This window comes from Epinephelus fuscoguttatus, linkage group LG17, assembly GCF_011397635.1.
Source record: "Epinephelus fuscoguttatus linkage group LG17, E.fuscoguttatus.final_Chr_v1".
In the NCBI taxonomy this organism is placed as follows: Eukaryota; Metazoa; Chordata; class Actinopteri; order Perciformes; family Serranidae; genus Epinephelus; species Epinephelus fuscoguttatus.
In genome coordinates this window covers 40,842,090-40,867,214 of record NC_064768.1, presented here as the reverse complement: position 1 = coordinate 40,867,214, position 25,125 = coordinate 40,842,090, and the positions used below count along the sequence as shown (strand labels likewise).

Genomic DNA, 25,125 nt, shown 5'->3' with positions numbered 1-25,125 from the left:
TTAGTTGTAAAAAGTTTTATGGTGGAGGGAGGGAGGCATGTCAAATCATTTTTAAGCACTGTGGAGGGACCTTTTATTTATTTATTTTTTTCAGATTTTTTTAGCATAGAGGACGGGCAAACAAATTTAAATGGCTGTACTTTGTTTTTATTTCACTGCTGAGTTTTAAAGAAAACATACGGGCATGTTTTCTTTAAAAATCACCAAAATTACACCATTTCACACAGAAACAGTAAAAACAGTAATTATTGTTGGATTTTCATATTTCCTTGGACACATCATGTGCAACAAACACTTTCTTTAGAAAAAATAAACATAACCAAATCTGAGCTTGAAATAATGGCATTTCATCAACACCACTCTTTAATTTTAACAATAATTTTTGGAGATAAATTTTGTAGAACTGAATTGAAGAAAACATCCTGTTCAAATTTTGGTGATTTTCCAAATTCTAGTGATATTTTTTGGAGACAAAAAAGAAAATATCTCTTCCCAACCCACACATTTTTTTTCTTAAAAAACTTAAAATAGTGATATTTCATTAAAATCACTTTTTCTATGTCTCATTGAAATTTGGCCAAAAATAAACCGTTAGTCTGAACTCACCAGCGTGAGCAACAAGAGTGAAAAACCGAGGCTTTTTTAGTTTTAGTTTTTAAAGTCTAATAACTGATTTACGATGGAGGGAGGGTCATATTTTCATCCAGTCACTCGGGGAGGGTCAAGGAAAAATATTTGTAGCTTCAAGGAGGGTCACACTGCAGCCACCCCCTCCTCTGATAAGTAAAGAACAGTCCCTAACTTTAACCATCACAACTAAATGCCTGACCCCAACCCTTACCTTAACCTAAACCAGGGTTCAACGCTAAGGTTTTTTTTCACTTGCCTGGTCGGGCAAGTTGGTCAGAGATCTACTTGCCCGAAGTCAGTTTTCACTTGCCCTATAAAAATTGTTTAATTTAAGCGGCTATCAAATAACAAACACTGCAGTTATTTTTATGTTATGTAATCTTTATTCACACTGTGTTTATTAATTAAAACAACATATGTCATGTATTGTAGCTTAATTCCTACACAAAAATGACAGTGTCAGGGCTTAAAGTGAAAAATTTGTCAATCAATCTCCGTCCATAATTTTGCACCCTACTTGAGCCATGCCCACCTCTATTTATTTTTCAAAAAAAAAAAAAAAAATGTCAAAAATAATTTTCACATGCGTGAAACTTTTTTGTATGCTTGCAAAGCACAGCCTGCTGGGATGTTTCTGTGTATCTACTGGCACCAGAAGGGCTCTTTAGGACTAAGTACATACAGTACATGTGTGCACAGTAATGAGCAGGTGAAATGTCTGTCTAGCTTACATATGAGGTGTCTCAAGATTTAGGAACATACAATTTTATTGAATATAATAAAGTAAAAAGTCACTTGACATGCTGCTGTTTTGTGCTATGACCTATTTAAGTGCTGGAAGTTGTTATTTACGTGACAACACCTGAACGCAACACATGCTCAGCATGAGTGCCGTGCTGAGCTGCTGTTTGTCTGTGCGTAACAGCAGTCTGTTGATGGTTATTTACACACTGTCCATTTCAATAACTTTGTCAGCTGACAAACTGCACCGGGCTCGGGGTCAGGTTTGGTCAGGAAAATGCGGCCCGAGCCGCTCTAGCGTGCTCACCTGTGTGTGTGGTGGAACTCCGCCGTGCGCGATACAGAGAGCAGAGGAGAATTGTTAACGCGTGACCATGTAGAGACAGAAATGACACGATGACATAACACCATAAATAGTATATTGTTATGTTATTATATGAAGCGTCCGTCGCGCAAAATAATATCAATGGGGGCTGTGGGCAGGACATTGTTACACAGCTGTGCCTGTGACTTCAGGCAGAGAGACCGCTGCATCAGAGCCGAAGGAGCACATTTTAAAATACATTTATTTTATCAATTAATAATAATAACTTTAATAACTTTTACTATTTTTAGCAACTTGCCTGATCGGGCAAGTGAGTTGTTAGTTTACATGCCCGACCTTGAGTTTCACTTGCCCCGGGCAATCGGGCAATCCTTATTGTTGAGCCCTGCCTAAACCTTAACCTTTTTTCAACCTGAACCCTGAAACCAGGTCTTAACCCTAAAAAAACAGGCCTATGGAAAAAAATGTCCTCACTTTTCAAAAACGTCCTCACTCTGTTAATTATATTTTGGTCCTCACTATGTATGATGTACCAGTACAAACCCACACACTATCAGTCAATGGGGAAATAATGTACAAGAGCCCTCTGTATTCTCTGCACTCAAGATAAAGCTCAAACAAACCACAGCTGGCAGCCTGATCGTGAACCTTGTGCTGCTCTTCACTGAGCTGCTTACAGAGACAAAAAATTTACACATTCCTAACTGAGTCCTTCACGTTCCCCGTCCTCAGATTGTGGGGCTGTGTGGTGTCTAGTGTCCTACCGCTGCCAAACATTTGTCCTTCTGTATTATCTGCAAACATTATTTCTCATAAATAACAGCTCCAGGCCGGTCAACAGGGTCTTGGACCACAGCTGCTGCTCTATCTGATTAGCTGCCTGCGTGTGAGCGTGTTTTCGTCTCGCCAGGGCCAGATGGCAGAGAATGTTTAGTCAAATGGGATTAGAGATTAGGATTAAGTGGACTTCAAATTACCTAGACGCACAGTCACTGGATGACACACTACTACAGCAGAGCTCTGCAAGTTCAACAGCACGGACCGTGATTAGCATCAGCAGTATACAAACAAACAAGAATCCCTAAAACTGAGTTTGAAATACGCCGGAGTTTGGCCGGTATCACCTGATGTTGTCCAGCAGATTAAAATACAGCCAACCTGTCCAGTGGGAAATATACCAAATAAATAAATAAATAAATAAATAAATAAATAAATGAATAAATAAATGTATTAATAGCAAATTAAACAGCCTAATATTTTGTAACCTATGACATGTGTTGCCAAGATAACTTAAATATAAAAAAGACCAGATTTTAGGAGTTTATTACAGGCAGATCTATTTATCCACTGAAGCCGAACACAGTGCGTCCCTGCCCCTTCAGAGCGTTTGCCACATCCACTGCAGTCGCGGTCTTCCTGAGCCACACTGGCTGTGTGAGCAGCGCGCGTGTTGTGGAAACTCATGTAGTTTTATTTTGGTCCCCTGTGTTAACAGGTTAAAGCAGCCACACTGCCTGTGTGAGCAGCACTGATCAGGCAAATAGGATCCTATTTTCCTCCATGTGATGTGCACAGTTCAGCAAAAGTGACAATGTTTTTTTTGATAATCGTACTGACATTAAAGCGCCTTTCACCAGTTTGAAATAAAGGTTTTCTGACAATGTCTCTGTGTTAACACAAAGTTTTATTTTGTGAAATATGTGCATGACCGTGTTGTTGACAATGTGGCCTCTTGCACGGTGCAATAAATGAGTGAGGTTCCAGCTTTTAATTGTGGAAATACAGTAGTAGTGAAATACAGCAGACAGCTCTGCAGCAGCACCGCAGTCTGTGTGAACACTGCACGTGTGTAAGCCTGTGCTCACGTAGGCAGTGTGGCATTAATAAGCAGGCTTGGTCTAAAGGCCCTGACACACCAAGCCGACGGTCAGCTGTCGACCAAAGTCGGGCCGTCGGTGAGCGTCTGTCGGCCTAGTTTTTGTGGTGTGTCCCGCACCGTCGGCACTTTGGCGTCGGCGGCTTTTCGGCCGATTGAGCATGTTGAATTGGCAGTGGAGCTTGTCGGTGAGAGAGATCACTCTGATTGGCTGTTCAGGTTTTATTTCCTCGCCCCTGTAGCGAGTGAATCTGCCTGTAGTGAAACCGGGGCTAACCGGTGCTTCCTCCTCAGGCTCCACTTCACTCAGCTGCCCCACAGACCCGCTGCTTCTTCACACTTTAACCTGAATAACAAACCGGAGCTAGCTGGGAGCGGCTAGCGGAGCGTTAGCCGCAGCATGACCAGAGGGAAGCACAGCCAGTTAGCCTCCGCTAGTCTCTGAGCTAGCCCCGGCTCTCCGTTTGGATCCAACCGGAGCACCGAGCCCTGGTTTGTTATTCAGGTTAAAGTGGGAAGAAGCAGCGGGTTTATCGGGCAGCTGAGTGAAGTGGAGCCTGCGGAGGAAACACCGGGACCGTCTGGATGTAATAGTCCGTGGAGGTGCTGCGGTGCTCGGCTGCACAGATAGGAAACCCCTCGGCTGACAGGATGTACCACTCTCTCACTCCGCTCTCTCTCACGCAGGCGCAGAACGTACGTGCTACTTGGCCGTCGGATGTAGTCCGTGTAGTGTGTTCAAATGCAACTGACACAGGGCGACGTGAGGCGACATAGACGACGCAACAGTTGGCTTTCGTCACCGCTAGTTCTTTGATGTCGGTTTGGTGTGTCCGCACCTTAAGAGGACTGTCTGAACAGGCCGAGGGTCTAGGTACCATGTCTGAAGGGTTACTGTTGGTTCCAAAGGTGCTGGACTGAAAGGGTTTGGTGGAGACGGGGATAGAATGAGTGAACCACAGTGACCCTGTTGACAGTTGTTAAGGCGCATCATGAACAGGATTCCAAAACAGACACTCTGATTTCACATTTGAAAAGCAAAAACAATTTTTCTCGATAAATGACTGAAACAATTCATTGATTATCAACATCATCTACTTTCCTGCCGACTGATCTTTTCAGCACTAAACTACACACACACACCATCATCACATATCCATCATCATACAGACGAGGTGACGAGTCAATGTCAGAGTGATGTGTAGAAAACTGACGTCTGGTGTAAAGTATGAATTAGCAGCACACAGTGGATGCAGTATGTGCAGGACAGCCATCACCAGAGGCCAAAACTCCACAGCAAACAGGCCAGACGCAGACAACAAGCATCTATAGACTGCAGCATGTGTTACATAAGTGAGCCAGCAGTTCCCCCACGGTGGGCCTCACGTATAGGACAGTGTGTGCTCTGTGAACACACACAGCTACTGAGCCGCTATAGGGAGGACCGGACTGAGAGGGAGAGACAGAAAGGGAACGCTGCAACTGGGTGAATTACCGTGCGGCAGGCTGACTGATGCTGCTATACATACTACACACACACACACACACACACACACATATACATACACACAGGATTTGCTCTAAGCTCACTGGAGTTGCAGCAATCATCAAATCAAACACTCATGAAAGCAGAAAACTCCACTTTTAGAACACTGTGTGTTTGTGTGCATGTGTGTGTGTGTGTGTGTGTGTGTGTGTGTGTGTGTGTGTGTGTGGGAGGCCAGCGCTGCCAGTTTCCCATTTCAAAGCCGGTCTGGTGTGTTGATTCTTTGTGTGTGCTGTCTGCAGCTAATGAGTTCACTCAGTACATGTGTGTGTGTCTGTGGATGATCCACTGGATCGCGGTGTGTAAATCACTAATTAGCCTTGTGACCGTGCCCTAGTTCTCCACTTCTGTGAGTGCGTGTAGACAGAGCTCAAGAGGCCTTATGTCATTGAGTTGCACAAGCTTTCTTCTTTAAATGTGGAGTGATTCAGCAGTGCCTGGAGGTGCCAGGCCGGCCTCACCGAGCCACTCCAGATAAGAACATAACACACAGAGAGTTGCTCAGGAAAATGTGAGGCTTTTAAACGTGTATCAGATGACTGGTGATAACAACTCCTCTCATTCAAAGATCTCTCTTTGTTTCTGTTGTTGTAATTAGAGAGCTGATGGAGAGCGGAAAAGAAAACAGCTGAAAGTCTGATTAAAAAATGTCCGACAGGAGGAAAGAAACACCCAAACACACACACACACACACACACACACACACACACAGAGTGATAAAAAACAGACACCAGTTGCACAGTGACCTTTGCTATCAGTGTGACTGCATACTGTATGGTAAGCCCCCTGTAAGCTGGAGGCCTGACCCAGTTTGGAAAGAGAGAATGTGGGACACACTCTCTCACTCACACACACACCGAACACACACACACACACACACACACACACACACACACTTCCAGCTATTATATGGTTGGAAATATTTTTAGTCATGTGGATGAGGTCAAACACTGAGAGCCTGCGAACACAAGTCGTACTGAAAGAATACGTCTAAGACTTAAAGGCAGAGATGATGGAGTGTTAGCTGGGAATGTGGAACAATTGTCTGATTCTTAGGAAGGGAGGGAAGGAGGGGAGGAGGGAAGGAGGGAAGGAGGGGAGGATGGAAGGAGGGAGGGAGGGGAGGAGGGAAGGAGGGGAGGATGGAAGGAGGGAGGGAGGGGAGGAGGGAAGGAGGGGAGGCAAGAGGAAAAAGTGGCAGGTGAGGAGAGGGAACAGTAGCGCCAAAAAGAGGCCTCTGGAGCAGTGCCAGGTATTGTGTAAGTGGTTTTGCAGCAGGCAGGCACACCTTGGTTTGAAAGGGGTACACACCACGCCGCTGGATAAACAAAGACCTGCAAACACCGCTGTGAAAACATACTCTGTCCTCACAGCCTGAGCCGGCGCTTTACTCTACTGTCAGAGCAGAGAGGAGCTCAGCTAAGCTCCGCTGACAGACAGCAGCACCGACGAGGGGACGAGTCACGATTACACAAAGAGCTAAAACAACGTTGTTGTGAAATACAGTTTAGATTTGATTCTGATTATTTTTACTTCAGTGGCACAGACCACACAGTCTGATATCGCCAGACAATTCACAGCGGGATTTATACTTTTGCGTCCAATTGACAGCGTACCTACACTGTAGCCTGACGTGCACCTCCCCAGAAATGTAACTCCACAGCGTCACAGTGACGCAGACCTCCTGTCTGTCTCTGTGAGCTGAAACCATTTCCCTCAGTGGAAACAAAGCTTTGATTTACTTTAATTTCACAGACAAGAAACAATAAATTGTGAAGACAATAAAGCCTCCACTAAAATAGCATTTTAAGTCTTGTGTGATTTATCCTGGCTTCATATGAGCAGAGGAAATCTCTGCTAGCTGCTAGGCTAATTTATACAATGTAAAATGCCATAGGCTTGTGCTAATAATGTTAGCATGTTGTATTTGTGGGGAAAATGTAAAGTGTAGTAACCTGGAAATGACCTGCCCCCTCGCAAATTCTAATTTGCACTGCACGGGGATCTGGCCCCGATGAGCAGAGCCCACTGAATCGCCTATTGGACCAATCAGATCAGTCTATCTGACAGAGGCGGGCTCTGGGCGGGTGTAACATGATGAGGACAGTGCTGCGCCGTAGGAGTCTAAAAGTAAACAGCCAAGATGGCAGCTGCCGAAGGACCGCGTCCATTCAGTTTAGCTTTGGAAGAAACACTAAGCCAACTACACTTATCTTTTTCCTCAGAGAGGAACAGAAGACTGCCCTAGAAGCCTTCGTTTCCAGGAAGGAAGTTTTTGCCGTTTTGCCGACGGGATACGGCAAAAGCATAATATATCAGTTACCTCCACTGGTTGGCAAACAAATGGGGCTTAGTGCAATGAATACATCACCTTGTTTTTTGCTCTGATTGGCCATCGTGCTGTCCAATTGCATGTGGCGGCATTTGAAATGCCTCAGTTAGCGCCACCTCTTGGTGGCATGATGATCAACTCAGCACCTCAAACGAGTCACATATAAGACAAATGGCTGTAACTGGCTCGTCAGATCTCAGGTCACTGGAAACCTGTCCACAGCAGAGGGGACCAGACTCACCTGACAGAGCTAATAAAACATGACCCCACAGATTTGTCTTGTTCCCAAACAATGAAACACATCGTCGTCCACTCACTGAGAAACTTTAAGATCCTTTGGTTTATTGAACATTTTTAACCAACGTGGTGAATTTAAAGTGCACGGTGATAAAGCTAAAGACAAGGCAACAAGATTTAAATTCTGAAATGATAAGACATTTAAAATTGATCTTCAGTCTGCAGCTACAGTCTGAACGATCCTCACTTCATTTAAAAATAGAAAAATAAACCTCTCTTACAATTCTCTGGAAAATATTTTCAGGCAGTGGAAAAAAAGATGGATGCATTTGCCAAAAAGCAAAAAGCAAAGCACATTGTTGAACTGTCCTGAGCGTCAACATCAGCGCTGCTACGACTCCAGTATTCCCAACATGTTCTCTGCCGTCCACGTTCAGTGTGTCTGTGTCTACATGCCTCAGTGGGTCCTTTGTCCCATTCATATAACAAGAATTTAAAAGAGCTCCAGTTTGGCTTTATGGTAAAGTTTAAGGACTGTAGGGAAACAGCTGTTAGTGCAGAGCAGTGCTGGAAACCTGAATAACCTCTGTAGTCCAGAGTCTGTGTCACTCTCTACACGTCTCAGGTACTTCCTCGTGTGGTGTCCTGCTGTCTGGGGAAGAATCCTGAGAGGTGTCGGCAGTGCTCGAGGCGACAGCAGCACCAGGGTCCTCAGAGACGCTCTCCACAGGCTCTGCAGCAGAGACAGGAGGTGCAGCTGTTAACTGGGACTGGTCGCAGGCTGGATCCAACTTCATCTTCTTCCTCACATGATAGTGATGCTTTTTGGACTTCAGGTGAGCTGCAGGTAGAGACGATAAATAATGTTGGATGTGTTTGACACTGCACATGAAAAATAAAGCTCCCAGGGGCCATCAGGGGCCGTCAGTCTTTATGACACTGTGGCATTTCAGTTTCACAACATGTTTATTTCTTTAACTTGTTCCTGAAACCTGAGGTGGTCTGTGCGGCCTCCACTCAGATAATAACAAGAGGAAATGATCGCAGGTGTGTACTCAGCATTTTGACGACTACACACAACCACAGATTCAAGTTGTTTTACTGTCTGATGCGTGTCGTCAGCCTCACCTGTCCACTCCAGGTCACCAATGATCACTTTGTCACACAGGTCACATGTGTGGTGGCTCCGTTTGTTTCTCTGCTCCGCCCCCTGCACTCTGATTGGCTGAATAGCTGGCTCCTCCCCCTGATTGAAGAAGCGGAAAGGTTTTTAGTTTTAGGAGTTTTACAGCTGCCTTGTTAAGTTTCTTTTTCCGTTCAGTATCACTCACCAGAAGAAATCACGAGTATCGGTGTGGTCACAAACTCTCGGATGAATTTCCTTGTGAAACATTTGCAAAGCTGATTATATATATATATACATATATATACATATATATATATATATGTATATATATATATATACATATATATATATTTTAATATCTAAAATTGTGAATTGTTTCATCCTTGTTTGCAATCTAGCAGTGTTCTTCTTCTCTGCTTTTGTTGGTGCATTGCTGTGTTTGTTGGCACATTGCTATAAAAAACAAAACACACATCCCAGTATCCCGTCACGTGGGTGCTAGAACGAAGACAAATCTGGCAAAGTAGAAACAAACAGATCTGCACACCAAGTGGCTCCTGTTTAAAGGACGCTAATGCTGCGTAATGTTTCAAGCAAGCAGCTTTTCCTGAGACTCACCATTAAGATCCTTCTATTGTGAGCTTCCTGTTGTATGGATCTATTTGGTTTTAAAAAAATAAATAAATAAATAAATCAAGTTCTGAAATCAAAAATTTTGATGCATCGATAAACGTTTTATCATTAAATCGTTGCCCTCTGAATCGTTATCGAATCGTGAGGTGCCCGGAGATTCCCTCCCCAAGTTATGACCTTGAATCTTGGCCAGAAAAGTGTTTTTATGCAGAACATTATGATGTCACAGTGAAGTTGACCTTTGACCTTTTGGATATAAAATGTCACCACTTCATTATTTTCTCACTGTTAGACATCTGTGTAAAATTTTGTCATAATTAGCATATGAGTTCTTAAGTTATGGCCACAGTGACCTTTGACCGTCAACCACCACATTTGAATCAGTTTATTCTTCAGTGGACGTTTGTGCCAAATGTAAAGAAATTTCCTAAAGGTGTTCTTGAGATATGTTCACGAGAATGAGAGGGATTCAAGGTCAAAATTTCATCACTTCATCATGGAGTCCAAGTGTCAGTGAAGATTCTTAATCAACCAGGTCGTGGTAATCGTACGTGTTGTATCAGAGGCAACTGCTTGAGTGTCTTGAAGACACTTTGCTTCTCACCCGAGAGGCTTCTTCAGCTCTAACGCACTGGTGTGGAGTCGCAGGCTTTAAACTCTGTGTAGATGTGAAGCCTGTCACTGAGGTCACTGAGGTCACATGTGAGCTCTCTCTGAACCTCAGAGCTCGTGTGACCTCAGCGAGTCTGTGAGATGAGAGGCCAAACCTCTAGAAACTCGAGCAAGTCAAGTTGCCATATTACTTGCGATTAAGTCAAAGTGAACGTTTGTGCCAAGAATTCTGTTTTTGAGATGATGCGTTCACGAGAATGAGGGGGATGCAAGGTCACAGTGACCTTGACCTCTGACCCTTGACCACCAAAATCTAATCACTTCACCAACGTCCACTTGTGTCCAAGTCCAAGTGGACGTTGGTGCCAAATCTGAAGAAATTCATTTGAGGCGATCTTAAAATAATCGTGTTCACAAGCACAGGACTGACGGATGTACGTACGGACGGACCGACAACCCCAAAGACATAAAGCCTCCACTGTCGCCAGCATGGAGACATCAACATTCATCAAGCACACAAGAAAGGAGACAAATTAGGACGTAGGAAGAAGGGGACAAATGGAAATAAAAGAGACATTTACAGTGATGGAAAGAGGGAGAAAGGAAGAAAAACAAAAGCTAAAGAAACAACAACAAAGTAAGTGATGAAAAAATGTAGAATAATAAAGTTTACAGGAACAAAAGACGATAAGCAGGAAGCAGATTCACGATCTCCTGGCAGCAGCAGATGAAAGCTGCTGACAGGAGGCAGCGAGTTCAGACCGCTGAGGCCCCACCTTTCTCAGACTGTCCAGTATCTGCAGTGCAGGGTTCAGCACCGTCTCCTCCCACCTCGACACGTCCGTCACATCCAGGCCGAACACCAGCGGCACGTTGGCTCCTGGTCCTGAACACACACACACACACACACACACACACACACACACACACACACACACACACACCGTTGTGAATGTAAGGTTTTGATTCAGTGTTTCCACGTCTTGTGTCTATATGTTTCTGACATACAACTGTTAATAAGGTGAGTTAGTGACAATACTTCTTCACAGTGTACTTTAGTTGAAGACAATCTGTGCACTGATCAATGTTAACAATCATCAGAAGCTGGCACCATCCCTCACAGAGGCTGACAGTGATACACGTTTGATTCTTAACATGGTGAGAGATGTTTCCCTAAATATGTCTCTGATAATTTCATATCTAATAAGAACCAAGCTGAGGTGTGTGACGCTGCATCAGAGAGGAAGAGTCGGACTTCAGGATGGATTCAATACAAAGTGGTAAATGTACAGTAGCAGTGATGTGCTGGAGCCGCACCCTGAGGCTCTGTCAACCTGCTGACTCACACTGGCTCGATAATGTCTCTCCCTCTCTCCTTCCCTCCTTCCTCCCACCCCTCTCTCCCGTGCACCATCTCTCCCTTTCCTCGCCATCAGTCTGGCTTCAGCTTTCACTCACTCTCTCATTCGCTCCTTCGAACTGTTCCACCCCCGTGTTTCTATTTTGCATCGGTCAGCAGTCTCCGGGCCTCAGCACTAACAGCAGCAGCACCAGCCCCTGCCCTGCGTGTCTGTCTGTCTGTCTGACTGACTGTCTGTGTGTCTGTCTGCACAGAGAGCCACTGCCCTGCATTGACTGAAGACACAGGAAATGAGTGTGTGTGTAACTTGTAGAGAAAGTGACTTCAAACAGCAGCTGTGTGTAAACAACATCAAATAACAGGAAAATCAAGAGTGCCATATAAAGGGCGAATACACTGAATAATTAAGTCTACAAAAAGAGTTTAACTGGATTTGGGAGACAACAACGACGGAGACATCACATGGGGACTGTGAGAACTGTGAACGTTGATTGTGTTTCCTCCTACAAGCTTCTGAGATGTGTGATACACCTGTTTAGTGTTGTGGTGCTGATGTTACTACAGCTATTAACGTCAGGAGTCAAGTAGTGATCCAGAGAATCTACAGTCATGCTAGCAGCTCTGTGAGTAGCACAGGAAGCTAAATGCTAACATGGTCACATTGACACAGGTCTATACTTATGCTTAACAAGTACTGTCTCACTCTGAAGTCGTCAAAATCTGGCACTTGGGCAGCGACTTGCGGCGTCAGACCCCAACGAAAAAGGCGTCCTTCAACGTCGGCACGATACGCAGCCAGCTGCCATTAAAACACCCAGCGGTGTCGGGTAGAATTGTGACTAGACAAGGACGAAAGTTAAGGTGGCGGAAGTCTGAGTGTGGCAGCTGGGAGGGGTGGTGGATGGATCCAACAAACACTGACTTTCACCCAAGAGAGAGATGTTCACGTCCTGTAAGACTCTAAAGCCCCGCCTCTCAAATCATCCGATTGGACAATGGGGAGAAAGTGATGTGGCGTGCTTTTCTGCTCTGAGTTGAAGTTCTTTTAACTCAAGGAGTTCAGAGAGGTCCGGCCAAAACACAAGGCGTGTCGCAACACAAAAACTGCGGCAGAAAGCTTCATACTCACTAAAAACAATTATAAAACGGCGCACATACTCATGTACATAAATCCCATCAATCTCCAAGGTGCAACTCAGTTAAGACTTAATGTGGAGTTGAGGGCAGCAGACGGCGCGCAGTCTGGAGTCGCTAACTGTCTGGGACTCCAACTGTTTATCTAATCATCTGCACGACTGACTGTACTGACCGTGTCAGAGGAGCGAGTGTGTGTGGGAACAATGAGAGTCTTCACACAGCTATGCCTGACAGCTACACACTTCAGTGTTGGCCTGAGTCTTGGCACCAGCACCATTTCAACTCCCTCTGGTCCAAATCTGCGTTCTGCCCGTTTAATTTACCATCAGCCACTTAAACATGTGACGTATTTCACTTGGCTTAATTGAACTGCTGACAAAAGCAAAACAAACACAAAAATCCTTCGTGGCAACGTCGCAGCTCTGCTGCACCATTTTGCATCCCAGCGTGCGTCCTCTCTGTTTCTACAGTTTGTTAGTGTGTTTCTGTGAAAACAGCAGTGACTGTTAATCAAGGCCTCGGGTTTCACTGGTGCGGTTTGTCTGTGTGTCGGAGGGGAAGTCCTTTGTGTTGGTGGCACAATAGCAGGCAGATGGTGGCAGCGAGCGTCACCTGGCATACCTGTACCAGATGAGGAGCTGGAGCTTTAATACTCCACCTCGCCGCCCGCCCTCCTGTTGCCGCTATCGCCCTCTACTTTGTTCCTTTATCTCTCACAACGCCACCGCCCCCCCACCACAACACCCCACTAACCTCCCACTGGGCACACTGGTAAATAAGAGGCAGATAGTGTATGGTGGGCTGCCAGATGCTGGGTGGACCCCCCCTACTCCACCGGTCTTGTTTGGGATCTGGTGAAATTTAACTCTGCTAATCCACTCTGGAGTGAAGGAGGGTTGATAAGAAACGCTGAGGGGACAAAGAGCAGGGTGGTCCACACACACACACACACACACACACACACACACACACACACACACACACACACACACACAGTGAGCGTTGCCTTTCAAGCACACAGGGGAGATCGCTTTGCCAACAAGAAAGAGCATCTCCTGTCGCCAGGCAGCTGCTTGCCAGTGTGTGTGTGTGTGTGTGTGTGTTGTAACAGTAGTCCACCTGTTGTAACAAACAGGCCAGGAGTCATTTGCTGTGTCATCCTCATGTTTGCCGTGGGAGGATAACCCTTCGCGTGCTCCACTATAAAAGCTCAGCTACCAGTCCATTGCCCCCCCCCCCCCCCACCTCCGTCCCAGCTGTGCTTCATTGGCCGTCGTCCACATCGGATCACAACAGCTGTCTCCATTCACCCAACAGCCTTCTTCCTCTTTCCTTCAGTTCCTCTTCCACTTTCTGTCCACACTCACTATCTGTGGTTCACAATCGAGCAGGTCAAGTACAGGTCAGAGATGTTTCTGTGGATTCGGCCAAAGTGACGACTCGTTTTATGTTTTATCTGCTGTTTGGTGCGCCGGTCCAATCAGACACTAAAACTTTTTTTCTGTTTCCTCCGTCAAGTTTAGGGGGATTTCTGAGTGGAGTCCTGCAGGGTGAAGCTGTGAAGTCTGTGAGTGGAGCTAGCTGCTAACTGCTAACAGCCACCGCTGCAACTAACAAACTCCACAAATCCATTCAGCAGCTCCACCATCCACAGTCAGACACACACGGCTGATTATTCACTGCTGAATTACAGCTCACAACTCAAACTAACCCAAACATCCTGGTGCAGACTATTTACTGGAGTTTACCAGCCTGTTGTTCATGTGGCATCTGAAGATCATTACAAGCACAACGTCTGATAACATTTTTGTCACGTCTTGTCATGAAACATAGATTGTGTCTTTGATTTTATTATCAAGATCTATTTTTAGCTCGTCATCCTCATCTCATCTCATCATGAAATGAAGGTCGCTGATGATTTTTTTTGTCATATTTTCATCAATAAAATGTCCTCATGTAAATCGTTGACCCCAGCTGCTTTTAAAGGGACACAAGTGACACTCCAACTGGTAAATTCAAGTTATACCCAGAACCCACGTCTGATTAATGAGGGAACTAAATACAACCCCCCCCCCCCCACACACACCCCTAACTGCACTTGCACCATGCACTTCAAACCTCACGCTATAGATTGTTTAAATAAGGCTCTTTGTCTCTTCTAATGCCCGTGTACCCTGTGGTGTGTTCATGGGCTGCTCTACTGAAAGAGAGGGGGTGACACGTTACCAGGGCCCAGCCTGGACTTGAACCAAAGACGTAGCAGATGCATTCCCCTACAACAGCTCTGCTATTCTCACTCTGTATTTATGGGGCTTTCTCTTGGCATTTCCTGCTCCTTCTCCACTGCACCAAGTGCATGGGTAGAAAAACAGTAACACTGCATCTCCTTTTAACCCTCTCTGTCATTCTCTTCCTGTCCAGCCCTCTCTCGTCTCTCTCCACCTCGTGGAGGTGACAGAAAGGTCCTTGTGGCAGCCACAACCCCGGCTCCACTTCATCCCCACGGGGAAAGACTGCGTTTGTGTGTATGTGCACATGAAAGCTTCACACTTGCTAGAAAACAAGGGTGTAAACTCGCCCCACACCTGCTGCTCCAGCTGGATCAGATTACCTCCACTCTCCATCCACCCAGCTCCCCATGTGTCGCTTCTGCCTCCCTCCCTCCACCCTTCACTCAGAAACCCACACCCCTGTTACTTAACACTCACGAGGCCTCAGTCAAACCACACCTGTGAGTCCCGGCTCCAGCGTGTGTGCTTGTGTGCACGTCTTTGGGGGAATTAATAAAACAAAAAAACTCTGAGGTTGTGGCACCCTCCGCATAAAACTTGGCACTTATTAAAATTAATATAACCTCAAATTACCATTTTCTTCATGGGTAATTAAATCTACTAATTAACCGTTCCCCTATATCCACACAGACACACACACACACACACACACACACACACACACACACACACACACACACATCCTATAAGCGTACACCCACATACAGACGCACTTAAAGGCAAGTCAAATTAAGCTTGATTTAATTTGACTGGCTGACCTGGTGCTTAAATCCCCACAGCAAGCAAAGGTGAGTCCATCAAGAGCTGCGTATCCTGCTGAAAAGTATTTAAACACTGAACGCCCCTGAACGCACCCTCACTGACAGTCACTGCTGGAATCTGTAAACTGTAAAACTGGGTTTAACTTGAGGCTTTGAGGCATTTGACTCTGTGTTGTATCTTTACATGAAGCATTCAGGTCATTTTCTATCTTCTCCAACATGTTTCATTGTGTCTGGCTGACTGAGGCGCTCTGTAATCTCCAGTTGGTTGTTCCCTTTGACCCACTAGTGTCTGTATGCTTGGGTTGGTCTGCGTAGCCCCCGGTGACCCTGCTGCCCGCGCTTGTGTGGTCGGGGCAAATTCCCGGCAGGTCTGTAATGCTTCAAGAGATTAGCCTGCTCAGCTGAGGGCTGTCGGCATCTGTGTGAGTGTGTGTGGGGCTCAGACCAAACAGAAAAGAGGTCAGCAGTCACAGCGAGGGAGCGAGGCGAACACAGACGATGCAGACTGAGGGGTGGGAGGAGCGGGTTAAAGAGTCAAACCCTCGGGTTAGGACGATCCCGGCCAGGAGTGGGCACAAGGACAAGGCTGTCTGACACTGGACAGTTAGAATTACCGCCTCGCAGTTGTACACCTCTGCGAACCAGTCAAGTTACAGTTCACATCCACGTCTGTCCAGACCTGTGGACATATCGTCATGACAGCAGACAATGCTTCAGATATGGATGCTGCTGCAAAGAAGCTGCACATTGTTAAACAAAAGCTTCACGTTCATCTTCAACCCAGCAGCACAGAAGATCTAAATCAACACAGTTTCAAGAGGAACACCTTTATTTTTATCTCCAAGTGCACGTCACACACTGAGCGAGCCGCCTGTTAATGACGCTGTGGGCTAATGGGCATGTAGCTACTTCCATGTTTCACATGATACGTCATGTTTGTAGTCGACCAATGAAGATGAGTTTACATATCACCTTGGGTTCGTCCTTCACCTTCTCAAAATGATCCCACACTTTGGATTTCCTGCCCGACATGTTATTAACTAGCCTGTGGAATAACCGCAGGTACCAGCCCTGGAGATTAACCTGACTCCTGTCTGACTGCTGAGCGTGGACACTTCCTGTGTCTGTCCTTTCAAAGTAAAGTCACACATGGTCCGGTCATATAGGTTTGGATTTATTTTGACAAGGTGCAGCTCCTCATAGAGTTTCACGTTTGTTTGTTTCTTCTGTGACTAAGCGACCAATGAAATCCTGCGGACTAATGACCTTTCTGGTCGACTAACGTTTGGTCACTTCCCTTTGGTCAAGGCCTTCTTGAGATATTGCGTTCATGAGAGTGAGATAGACGCGAGGTCACAATTAACTTGAACCTTGACCATCAAAAGAAATCTAATCACTTAATCCTTGAGTCCAAGTGGACGTTTATGACGACTTTGAGGATCGTATTTAAGGAGATATTGTGTTCACGAGAATGGGTTGGACACACAACCTGAGAACATAATGCCTCCAGCCACGACTATCACACGGGGGCATAAAAAAAACATCTGAAACATGTAGGACTTCGATCCTGAGCTTAAGTTATGTGCAAACAGAAATAAGATTTTTATAGGAAAAATCCAGCACTTATCTTTGGGAAACCTTGAGCATGAATAATTTCTGTTGGGGCAAAGAAGCCAAGCCTCTGACTGTTTTCCGCTGTAGTTTACTACAGAAGCTACCTGGATTTCCAGGGACCTATTGAAGTTTACGTGCAGTCAGACTACAGACAAGTGTTTGAGATGGTTTCTGTGAGTTTGAAGACTTATTTAAGCTGTAAAGAGCTAAAACTTATTGCTCAGATCAGCCGGACACGCGTCACCACTAAAGCTGAAATGACAACTTCTTTGAGAGCAGTAATCAGAATATCTGAAACCACTGTTCGGTATTTCGGCAGCTTCAAACTGAACCTTCTGGATCGTCTTCTTACTGATACCTGAAGCAACACGCCCCCAACACCTGTCAACATCTTCTTAATGCAGAGCTGATATCTGTCTGAACGCCCACTAATACCCAGGCTGGCAAACATCAGAATTTCCCTTTAACACCTTGAGACCTTAAAACCTTCCGACTGACACGGACACTTTCATGATACTCGTGGTTTTTGAGGAGTTTCAGACTTTGATGTCATCGGCTGCCAGCTGTACCGTCAGCCCCGATTTTGCAGATTTCTGTCAGTCATGTTCAAAACTTACAAAAAAACTCAACATTTTTTTTAGTAAACATAGAAAGTAGTCGTCTGAGAATCTCTGTGAATTGTATCGCAGCAACTACAATGGCTGCAGGTGTTTCAGGGGAATAGTCTCTCTGTTTGTCTCTCTCTGTTTGTACGGTCTGACTCAAAGACGTGTTGTCAGAGTCGTAGGAGGCTCTTTCTCCTGATTGATGTTGTTCTTGCCAGAGTACACATTTCCCAAATGTCTACAGCAGAGGCGGTAAACAAAATGTACTATCAGGGCGATGGTCACTGAAACATGGACTCTTAAATATTCTGCAAACACAACACACTAACATGGACACGTTCGCAGTACGTCAGGTGATTTTTGATTCATAACCAATATTTGGGACTCGTGCTTTGCCGCCAAATATTTCCTGTGAGACTTCATGTGACAGAGAGTTTGAGACTTTTAAGAGAGTTGATCTCATCTGCTGCCACCTGCACTGTCAGCTCTGATGCTGCAGGGAACTGTCTTAGAAACTATTCTGAGTTGAGTGTTAGCAGGGTCTTTAAGGACAGTTACAACACACCCAGACAGAAACACATGCATGTGCAAACGCACAGACGAGTTCAGACAGATTACTGCATATGTAAAAGCGCAGGAACACATGTGATGAAGGCCATATGGTGCGTGCATCGGGCAGGCAGGCGGGCAGAAAGAGGGGTATTGAGGTTTAGGGCCGGGCGAGGCCTAAGCCACTTGGGCCTAACAGGATTAGGAGGCTGGGTTACTCCAGGGCAAACTGCTGGTGGGACACAGAGGCCAGGTTTCCGTTTGGGACACAGACACACACTCGGCCTTTATGTACACTTTTAAACACGTCTGACGTCCAGGGGTTGCGAACAGGGTGGGAAATCAGCACCTGCCCGACTGGTTGATTTTGGCAGTGTTGGTACATTTATCCACGCCGCAGCGCCAGCACCAATCACTTCAGTTCTTTTCATGCATTTGGTGCCACGGGGGACTTAGTGCTGGAAAAAAAGTATTAAAGGGTCTTAGCTGCAGGTGTGCACTGGGGATGGATCCTGAAATGTTATCCGCTGTGTAGCGTCACAGCGGCTCACACACGCTGCATCAAACCCAATCTTGTGGCAGTGAATAAATTAATGTGGTGATTTCCATGATGATATAAAGTGCTGTCACATGAGGTTGTTTTCTAAAGAAACGTGGACATGTTTGAGTACGGATGTTGTTTTTGAGTTGAGATATTGAGATACAAAGGTTAATGTCACTTTCATAAATGTACACTAAACATAAAGGTGCAGCCAGGAGATGGTTACTTTAGCTTAGCTTAGCTTAGCATATAGACAATTAGCCTGACTCTGTGGGCATATAACCCTCCTAAGAGACAACAATGACAATATGTCATTTTTACACTTCAGTCACTGTGCAGAGCAGAGCTGGGTGATAAATCAGTTTTATCAATTAATTCAAATTCATAGTGTAGAATGATGTCTAAAAATTAAAATCAATTTGTACATTAACCTGGGTAATGATAGTAACTATGGCTCCAACGCTGCACCAGGGCTCCCGTAGTTCATAGTAGCCTATGCCCTCATCATCCAGGGAAGTTCATTTCTCCTCTGTGCAGGAAAAGAGTTAAAGGTTCTGTATGTGACATTCAGCTCATTTAGCTAATTTATCTCTGTCGCTGTTGTTTGGCACTGTTTATGGAGTTAGCACAATTAGCTGCTAGCCACCAGCTTTTGAGAACTGTGTCCAGAAAACTCTCTGAACTTCACATAGAGCTTTTAACGAACAAAATACATCATGTTAATTAGTGAGCGTAAGAGTTAGGTAGATTGTGTTACCATTGGACAGAGCCAGGCTGCACTTTCCCCTCCGTTTCCAGGCTTAATGCTAAGCTAAGCTGAGCTAACCCAACCTGCATAGTTGTCCCTCCATTGTGACATTAGAAAGTGTCACATTTATCTTGCAAGTGTACTCTTCTCCAACGTTTGCTTTACTTCCTGGATTTTTCCCACATGGAAATTCTGACCAATCAAGAGCAGCTTTCTCACACAAGGCATTTGATCTGGTCCTCTTGTAAATGCTGCCGTGAGAACACCAACCAACTCTAGGCAATTATACAACTTTGGAACAACATGAGTCCCTGATTCAGACCAGAGGAGACCACTCTAGGGCTGACAGCAGCCTGAGTGATCTACTGGAGAACTGGGCAGGTATGACTGAGGATGCTTTAGACTGGTTTAGGTCTGACCTTAATAACAGAACCTTCTCTGTATGAATAGGGCAAGCCATGCTAATACGACCTGCGGCGTTCCTCAAGGGTCCATTCTTGGCCCATTACTGTTTAGTACCTACATCTCACCACTCGGGCAAGTTATTTGAAACCTCAATATTTCCTCTCATTTCTATGCCAGCAACACACAAATCTATTTGTTATTTAAGGATCACAGCATGTAATGATTGTTTTGAAAGTGACATCGCCTCAATCCTGCTGCACACACACACACACACACACACACACACACACACACTGCAGTCTGCACCCTGGAACACAATACGGTGTCTGAGAGGCTTATTGTCTCTAATGGAGTGACTGAATCTCATCTTGTTAAAGAGAGTGCTGATTGTTAAGGAACTGGACTACAGAGGACAAACACTCACACACACACACACACACACACACACACACTGCATGAGGTGGTACTCACGTTTAAGAAAGCGGTTACGGACCCATTTATTCTGTTTGCGGGCGTAACGCCTCGTAGCGATCTTCAAAGCTTCGATACCTGGAAAGAGTTAAATAAAAGGAGGCAGTTTGAGATGAAGGAGAGAATCTTCTGGTTGATCAGTCAACCAGTCCGTCACCAACCGCTGAACCTAAATCCATCTCTGTGACTTTGATCAGGTACCTCTCTGACCTTTATCTCGGAGCACGTCTTTCTCCTGCTGGGTGCTGCTTTCAGGAGCGGTCAGGTAGTCGTGGAACTCCTTAAAACCGATCGACTGGAAAATCCCATGTTGATAGTTCTGACTGGAGAGAGGAGAGGAGAGGAGAGGAGAGGAGAGGAGAGGAGAGGAGAGGAAATGAAACTTTATCCATCAATAAAAAAAAAAAAACTTTGTGTCTCCAACTTGACATTTCTAGACACCCGGTGGTGACTCACTTCACCTCCTCCTCCTCCTCCTCCTCCTCTTCCTCCTCTATCTCTCCTTCCCTCCCTGAACAAAGAATATCAGTGTGAGCAGATGTGCGGCCCTTTGGGGGAGAAAGTGACAGAGTGACATTAAAAGAAGTGAATGGCCCTGGCAGAGGGACCCCAGGGTGCAGGGACTCAGGAGCCTGACCGCAGTGACATCAGACTGGAGCAGAAGCCGACTGGTTCCCTCGTCAGACAGTACAGACAGAACGTTTCCATCAATGTCAGACCACATCACCCCAGTCTGAGCACTGCTGCGTGCTGTGGCCTGAGCCGTACCTTTCAGATTCCAGTAACGGCTCCACATTTGGTGTGTATGTTGAGTTCAAGGCCCTGAAGCTCGTCTGAATTTGGAGTGATTGAAAAAAAAATATATATAATTTTTCTATCATAACAGTTGATTTGATAGATGAAAAATCAAATCTGGTCTGTTTAGTCGACAGCAGAGGTGTTTCCAGTGTTTACAGTGGTGTTCCTGTAGAAACTGAAGGTTGTGTTCGTAATGAGAGGAGCACAGGTGGAGGGAACGTCTGTACAAAGCGTATCATTTTGGTTTTTTATGATAATCTGTAGGGCTTTACCTGACTTGGCGTTAGATCAGTCGAATCAGATTTGGCTGTTTAATATGAATATTTCACTATTTGTTCATTTTTTTCTATATGTAGTCTGAGGGGTCGCATGCATGCTGTGTTTTTTGTGACCTAAAATGAATTGCTTTTATTGTAGACGTGCAGCAGGCCATCTCAAACGCCAAAGAGATGCCATGAGCACCTGTTTTTCAGGGGGCGACGGCACACTGCGCATCGCATGTCATGTGACGAGACCAACCAGTCACAGCCGACAGATATCTTTCCCTTACTTAGCAACCTCAGATGTGTCACGCTCTTGAACGCTGGCACAGAAAAGGCACAAGAGTAGCACCCAGCACCTGACCTCGCATTCTCCAGGTGGATAAAGATGTGGCATGTCTGTGGCCCCTGAGAGTTTCAACAGGGTTCACTGGGGTGTCCAGGGTGACAGCGACATTCATGTAATATAGTAAACAAGCTACATATGCTAACAACAGATCGACCGACCACAAAAACCCTGTGTCTGCAGCTGCCTGTACCGGAGAGCGGCGTGAATGTGAAGAGAGCTCACTCTGCTGCAACATCTGTGGACAAAATGTCCTCAGAAATACACTGATGGACAAAAGCAAACTAAAACCACCGCTCTGCGGTTGTATGACTCCGCCCACCAGCCCACCCTGTGGTTGTATGACTCCGCCCACCAGCCCACCCTGTGGTTGTATGACTCCGCCCACCAGCCCACCCTGTGGTTGTATGACTCCGCCCACCAGTCCACCCTGTGGTTGTATGACTCCGCCCACCAGCCCACCCTGTGGTTGTATGACTCCGCCCACCAGTCCACCCTGTGGTTGTATGACTCCGCCCACCAGTCCAGTGTCTCTGACAGTCTCCATCCATGTCAGTGAAAACATGGATGCTTCACACACAGAAGATCTATACAATCAGCACAGTTTCAAGATTAGAGTCACCAATTCAGTATCTGACCAAATGTCTCCCCTTCTGTTCCTGAGATATGACGTTAAAACATGATGATGTCACAGTCAAGCTGACCTTTGACCTTCGACCACTAAATTCTAATCAGTTCTGTTTAAGTGGACGTTTGTGTCTAATTTGAAGAAATTCCCTGAAGGCGTTTTTGCGATATCACGTTCACGAGAATGAGACAGACGCAAGGTCACATTGATCTTGACCTTTGACCATCAAAATCTTAACAGTTCATCTGTGATTCCAAGTGGACGTTTGTGCCATATTTTAAGACATTCCCTTGAGGCGTTCTTGAGGTATCATGTTCACAAGGACAAGACAGACAACCTGAATACATAATGCCTCCGGCCACGGCTGTCACCGCTGCAGAGGCATAAAAAACTTTGGACTGACTGCTGTTCAGACTCGTCTTTATCTCATCTGTTGTCTGGAGTTTTTATTTTGTCTCGCACTTTTCAAATTCAGTTTTTTCTTTTGTCAAACACATTAATTTGCTTTTTAACAAACTGCAGAAGAAACATTATGATAAAAATAATCACTACTTTTGGCTCGACGCTCACTTGTAACAGAAACAAGAGGAGGAAATTACAAAAATAAATCTGGCGAGACGGGCAGAGACAGAAATTTGAGAATAGCAACGGAGCACAGGAAATGTAGAGTCAATGGAGGGAGAAGGAGAAAGACAGAGGGAGGGAGGGAGGGAGGGAGAGATTTGACCTTGATGTCTGGCCACAGCAGCCAGCCGGGGATGGAGACATGAGGGCAAAGGAAAGACAGACAGACGGAGGAGGGGAAGGAGAGCAGAGTGCTTGGGTGATCAGATTGCTGAGAGGGCAACAGTGGCAGAGATGGAGGGAGAAAGAGGAGGAGGAGGAGGAGGCTGCTGGTGCATGAGGTGGGATGGGGTGATGAGAGAAAGGAGGGACCAAAGAAGAATTGGCAGCTTCCTGGGCACCGTTCCACCGATGCATCAAGTCCCCGCAGCCACACCCATCACACACACACAGTATCGATATCGGCTGCCAGGACCGACCCACAGCAGCGTTCACACACTGGATCTGTTTGAGTCATCAGCGGAGCCCACACACACGTTTATACATAGATGTCACGTCACATACAGAGCAGAGCTTTCACTGGAAGTTTGGTCCTGTAGATGTAATTATTACCAGTCAAATGATAAAGTCGTGGATCATGTTGACCAAGAGACACACACACCACTCAGTGCAGGAGACCTCATCACACACTGATGTACACACTAATAAATAACACAGATGAGCTGCAGGATGGTTTCAACTCAATACGCTCTCTTTAAATGTTAAAAAAAAAAATCAAATGTCATTATATTCATGTCACGTAGCAGGAGGTTTGATAGAGACTGTGTTTGAGTGTCGATACATTTCTTACACTCGTTTTTTAGTCATTTTATTTGACGGAAATTAAACTGGAAAACACATATTAATTTTATTTGTAACAAAACTGTGAAGTCACTGAGGATCATCAGCAGGTTAAGAAATTTGTAAATGTTTTTTATTTGTTTATTAACTTTATATTATTCCATAATTTATCCTCATTTGATTTATGGTGATGTTGTTTGGGCAAATACACACCCCTCAAGTCTGCATCAACTTTTTTTGCTGCAAAAATTATTTGTCAGATTGGAAACTGAACCTTGTTTTAGTATATGATATAATTATTCATCAGATATGTGTTTATTTAGCAATTTCTTTAAATTTAATTCCCATATTCACTCATACATGAGACAGGTTCATCAGCTCCACCTTCCTTTTTACAAAACCAAACATGGCCAATAGTCCCTCGGATACCGCTGGGTGGGTACAGCACAATAAATTCTGGTAGTTGTAGGTTTTCTACTTCTAAAGCAAAAGAGAACAGCACAGCCCTTTATTACTGTTTTCTCGAATCATGTAACACCACTGTCGAAAGTATTTGTGTCTTTCTTCTTTCTTTCTTCATCTTTTAGGAAAGTGAAATACTTCTTTAATTCTCAGATTTATTTATCTATTTATTTTTGGCCTTTTGTCTTTAACTGATAGGTCAGTTTTAAGTGAGAAGGGGAGAGAGAGAGGGGATGACGTGCAGCAAAGGGCCGCAGGCTGGAATCAAACCTACGGCCGCTGCTTTATACATATACTAATATAAAAAATAACTTCATTCACTGGGCCGACTGCCGGCAACTTTTAAGGTGGAACGTTAACTTGTAATGTTACTCAATGCATGAGTTGATGACGTGAATCCATCAGCACACCTTAAATTTCACTGTGACAACTTTGACCATCACTTTAGTTTTTATATGACACACACTTTTAGTAATGACTTTAAAAATATAGATTCATTTGGAGCGGATTATGTGAAGGTCATATATTCTAATCCTCACTTCCTGTGGGCTACAGCAACACTAAACCCCTGAGCTTGCCTGAGAAGGACTAAATGCACAAAGCTGCTATTTTGAAATATCCCATGGAGAGAGACTCTCACTGCAGCCTGTTCTATTTTGTTGTGAAAATGTGGGCGTGCAGCCT

At 45.1% G+C, this 25,125-nt stretch overlaps 1 protein-coding gene and 1 long non-coding RNA gene across 2 annotated transcripts in view; one reads left to right on the top strand and one right to left on the bottom strand.

Annotated features, from left to right (window-relative positions):
* Positions 1-25,125, top strand: part of LOC125904640 (uncharacterized) — a 237,357-nt gene that overhangs the window by 11,884 nt on the left and 200,348 nt on the right. The gene's annotated exons all lie outside the window — the stretch shown is intronic.
* Positions 7,645-25,125, bottom strand: part of trit1 (tRNA isopentenyltransferase 1) — a 47,055-nt gene continuing 29,574 nt past the window's right edge. Inside the window, 5 exon segments of the mRNA XM_049602059.1 lie at positions 7,645-8,528; positions 8,816-8,933; positions 10,835-10,944; positions 20,544-20,621; positions 20,754-20,866. Of these exon segments, the coding sequence (XP_049458016.1) occupies positions 8,293-8,528; positions 8,816-8,933; positions 10,835-10,944; positions 20,544-20,621; positions 20,754-20,866 (655 nt within the window). The 3' untranslated portion in view covers positions 7,645-8,292.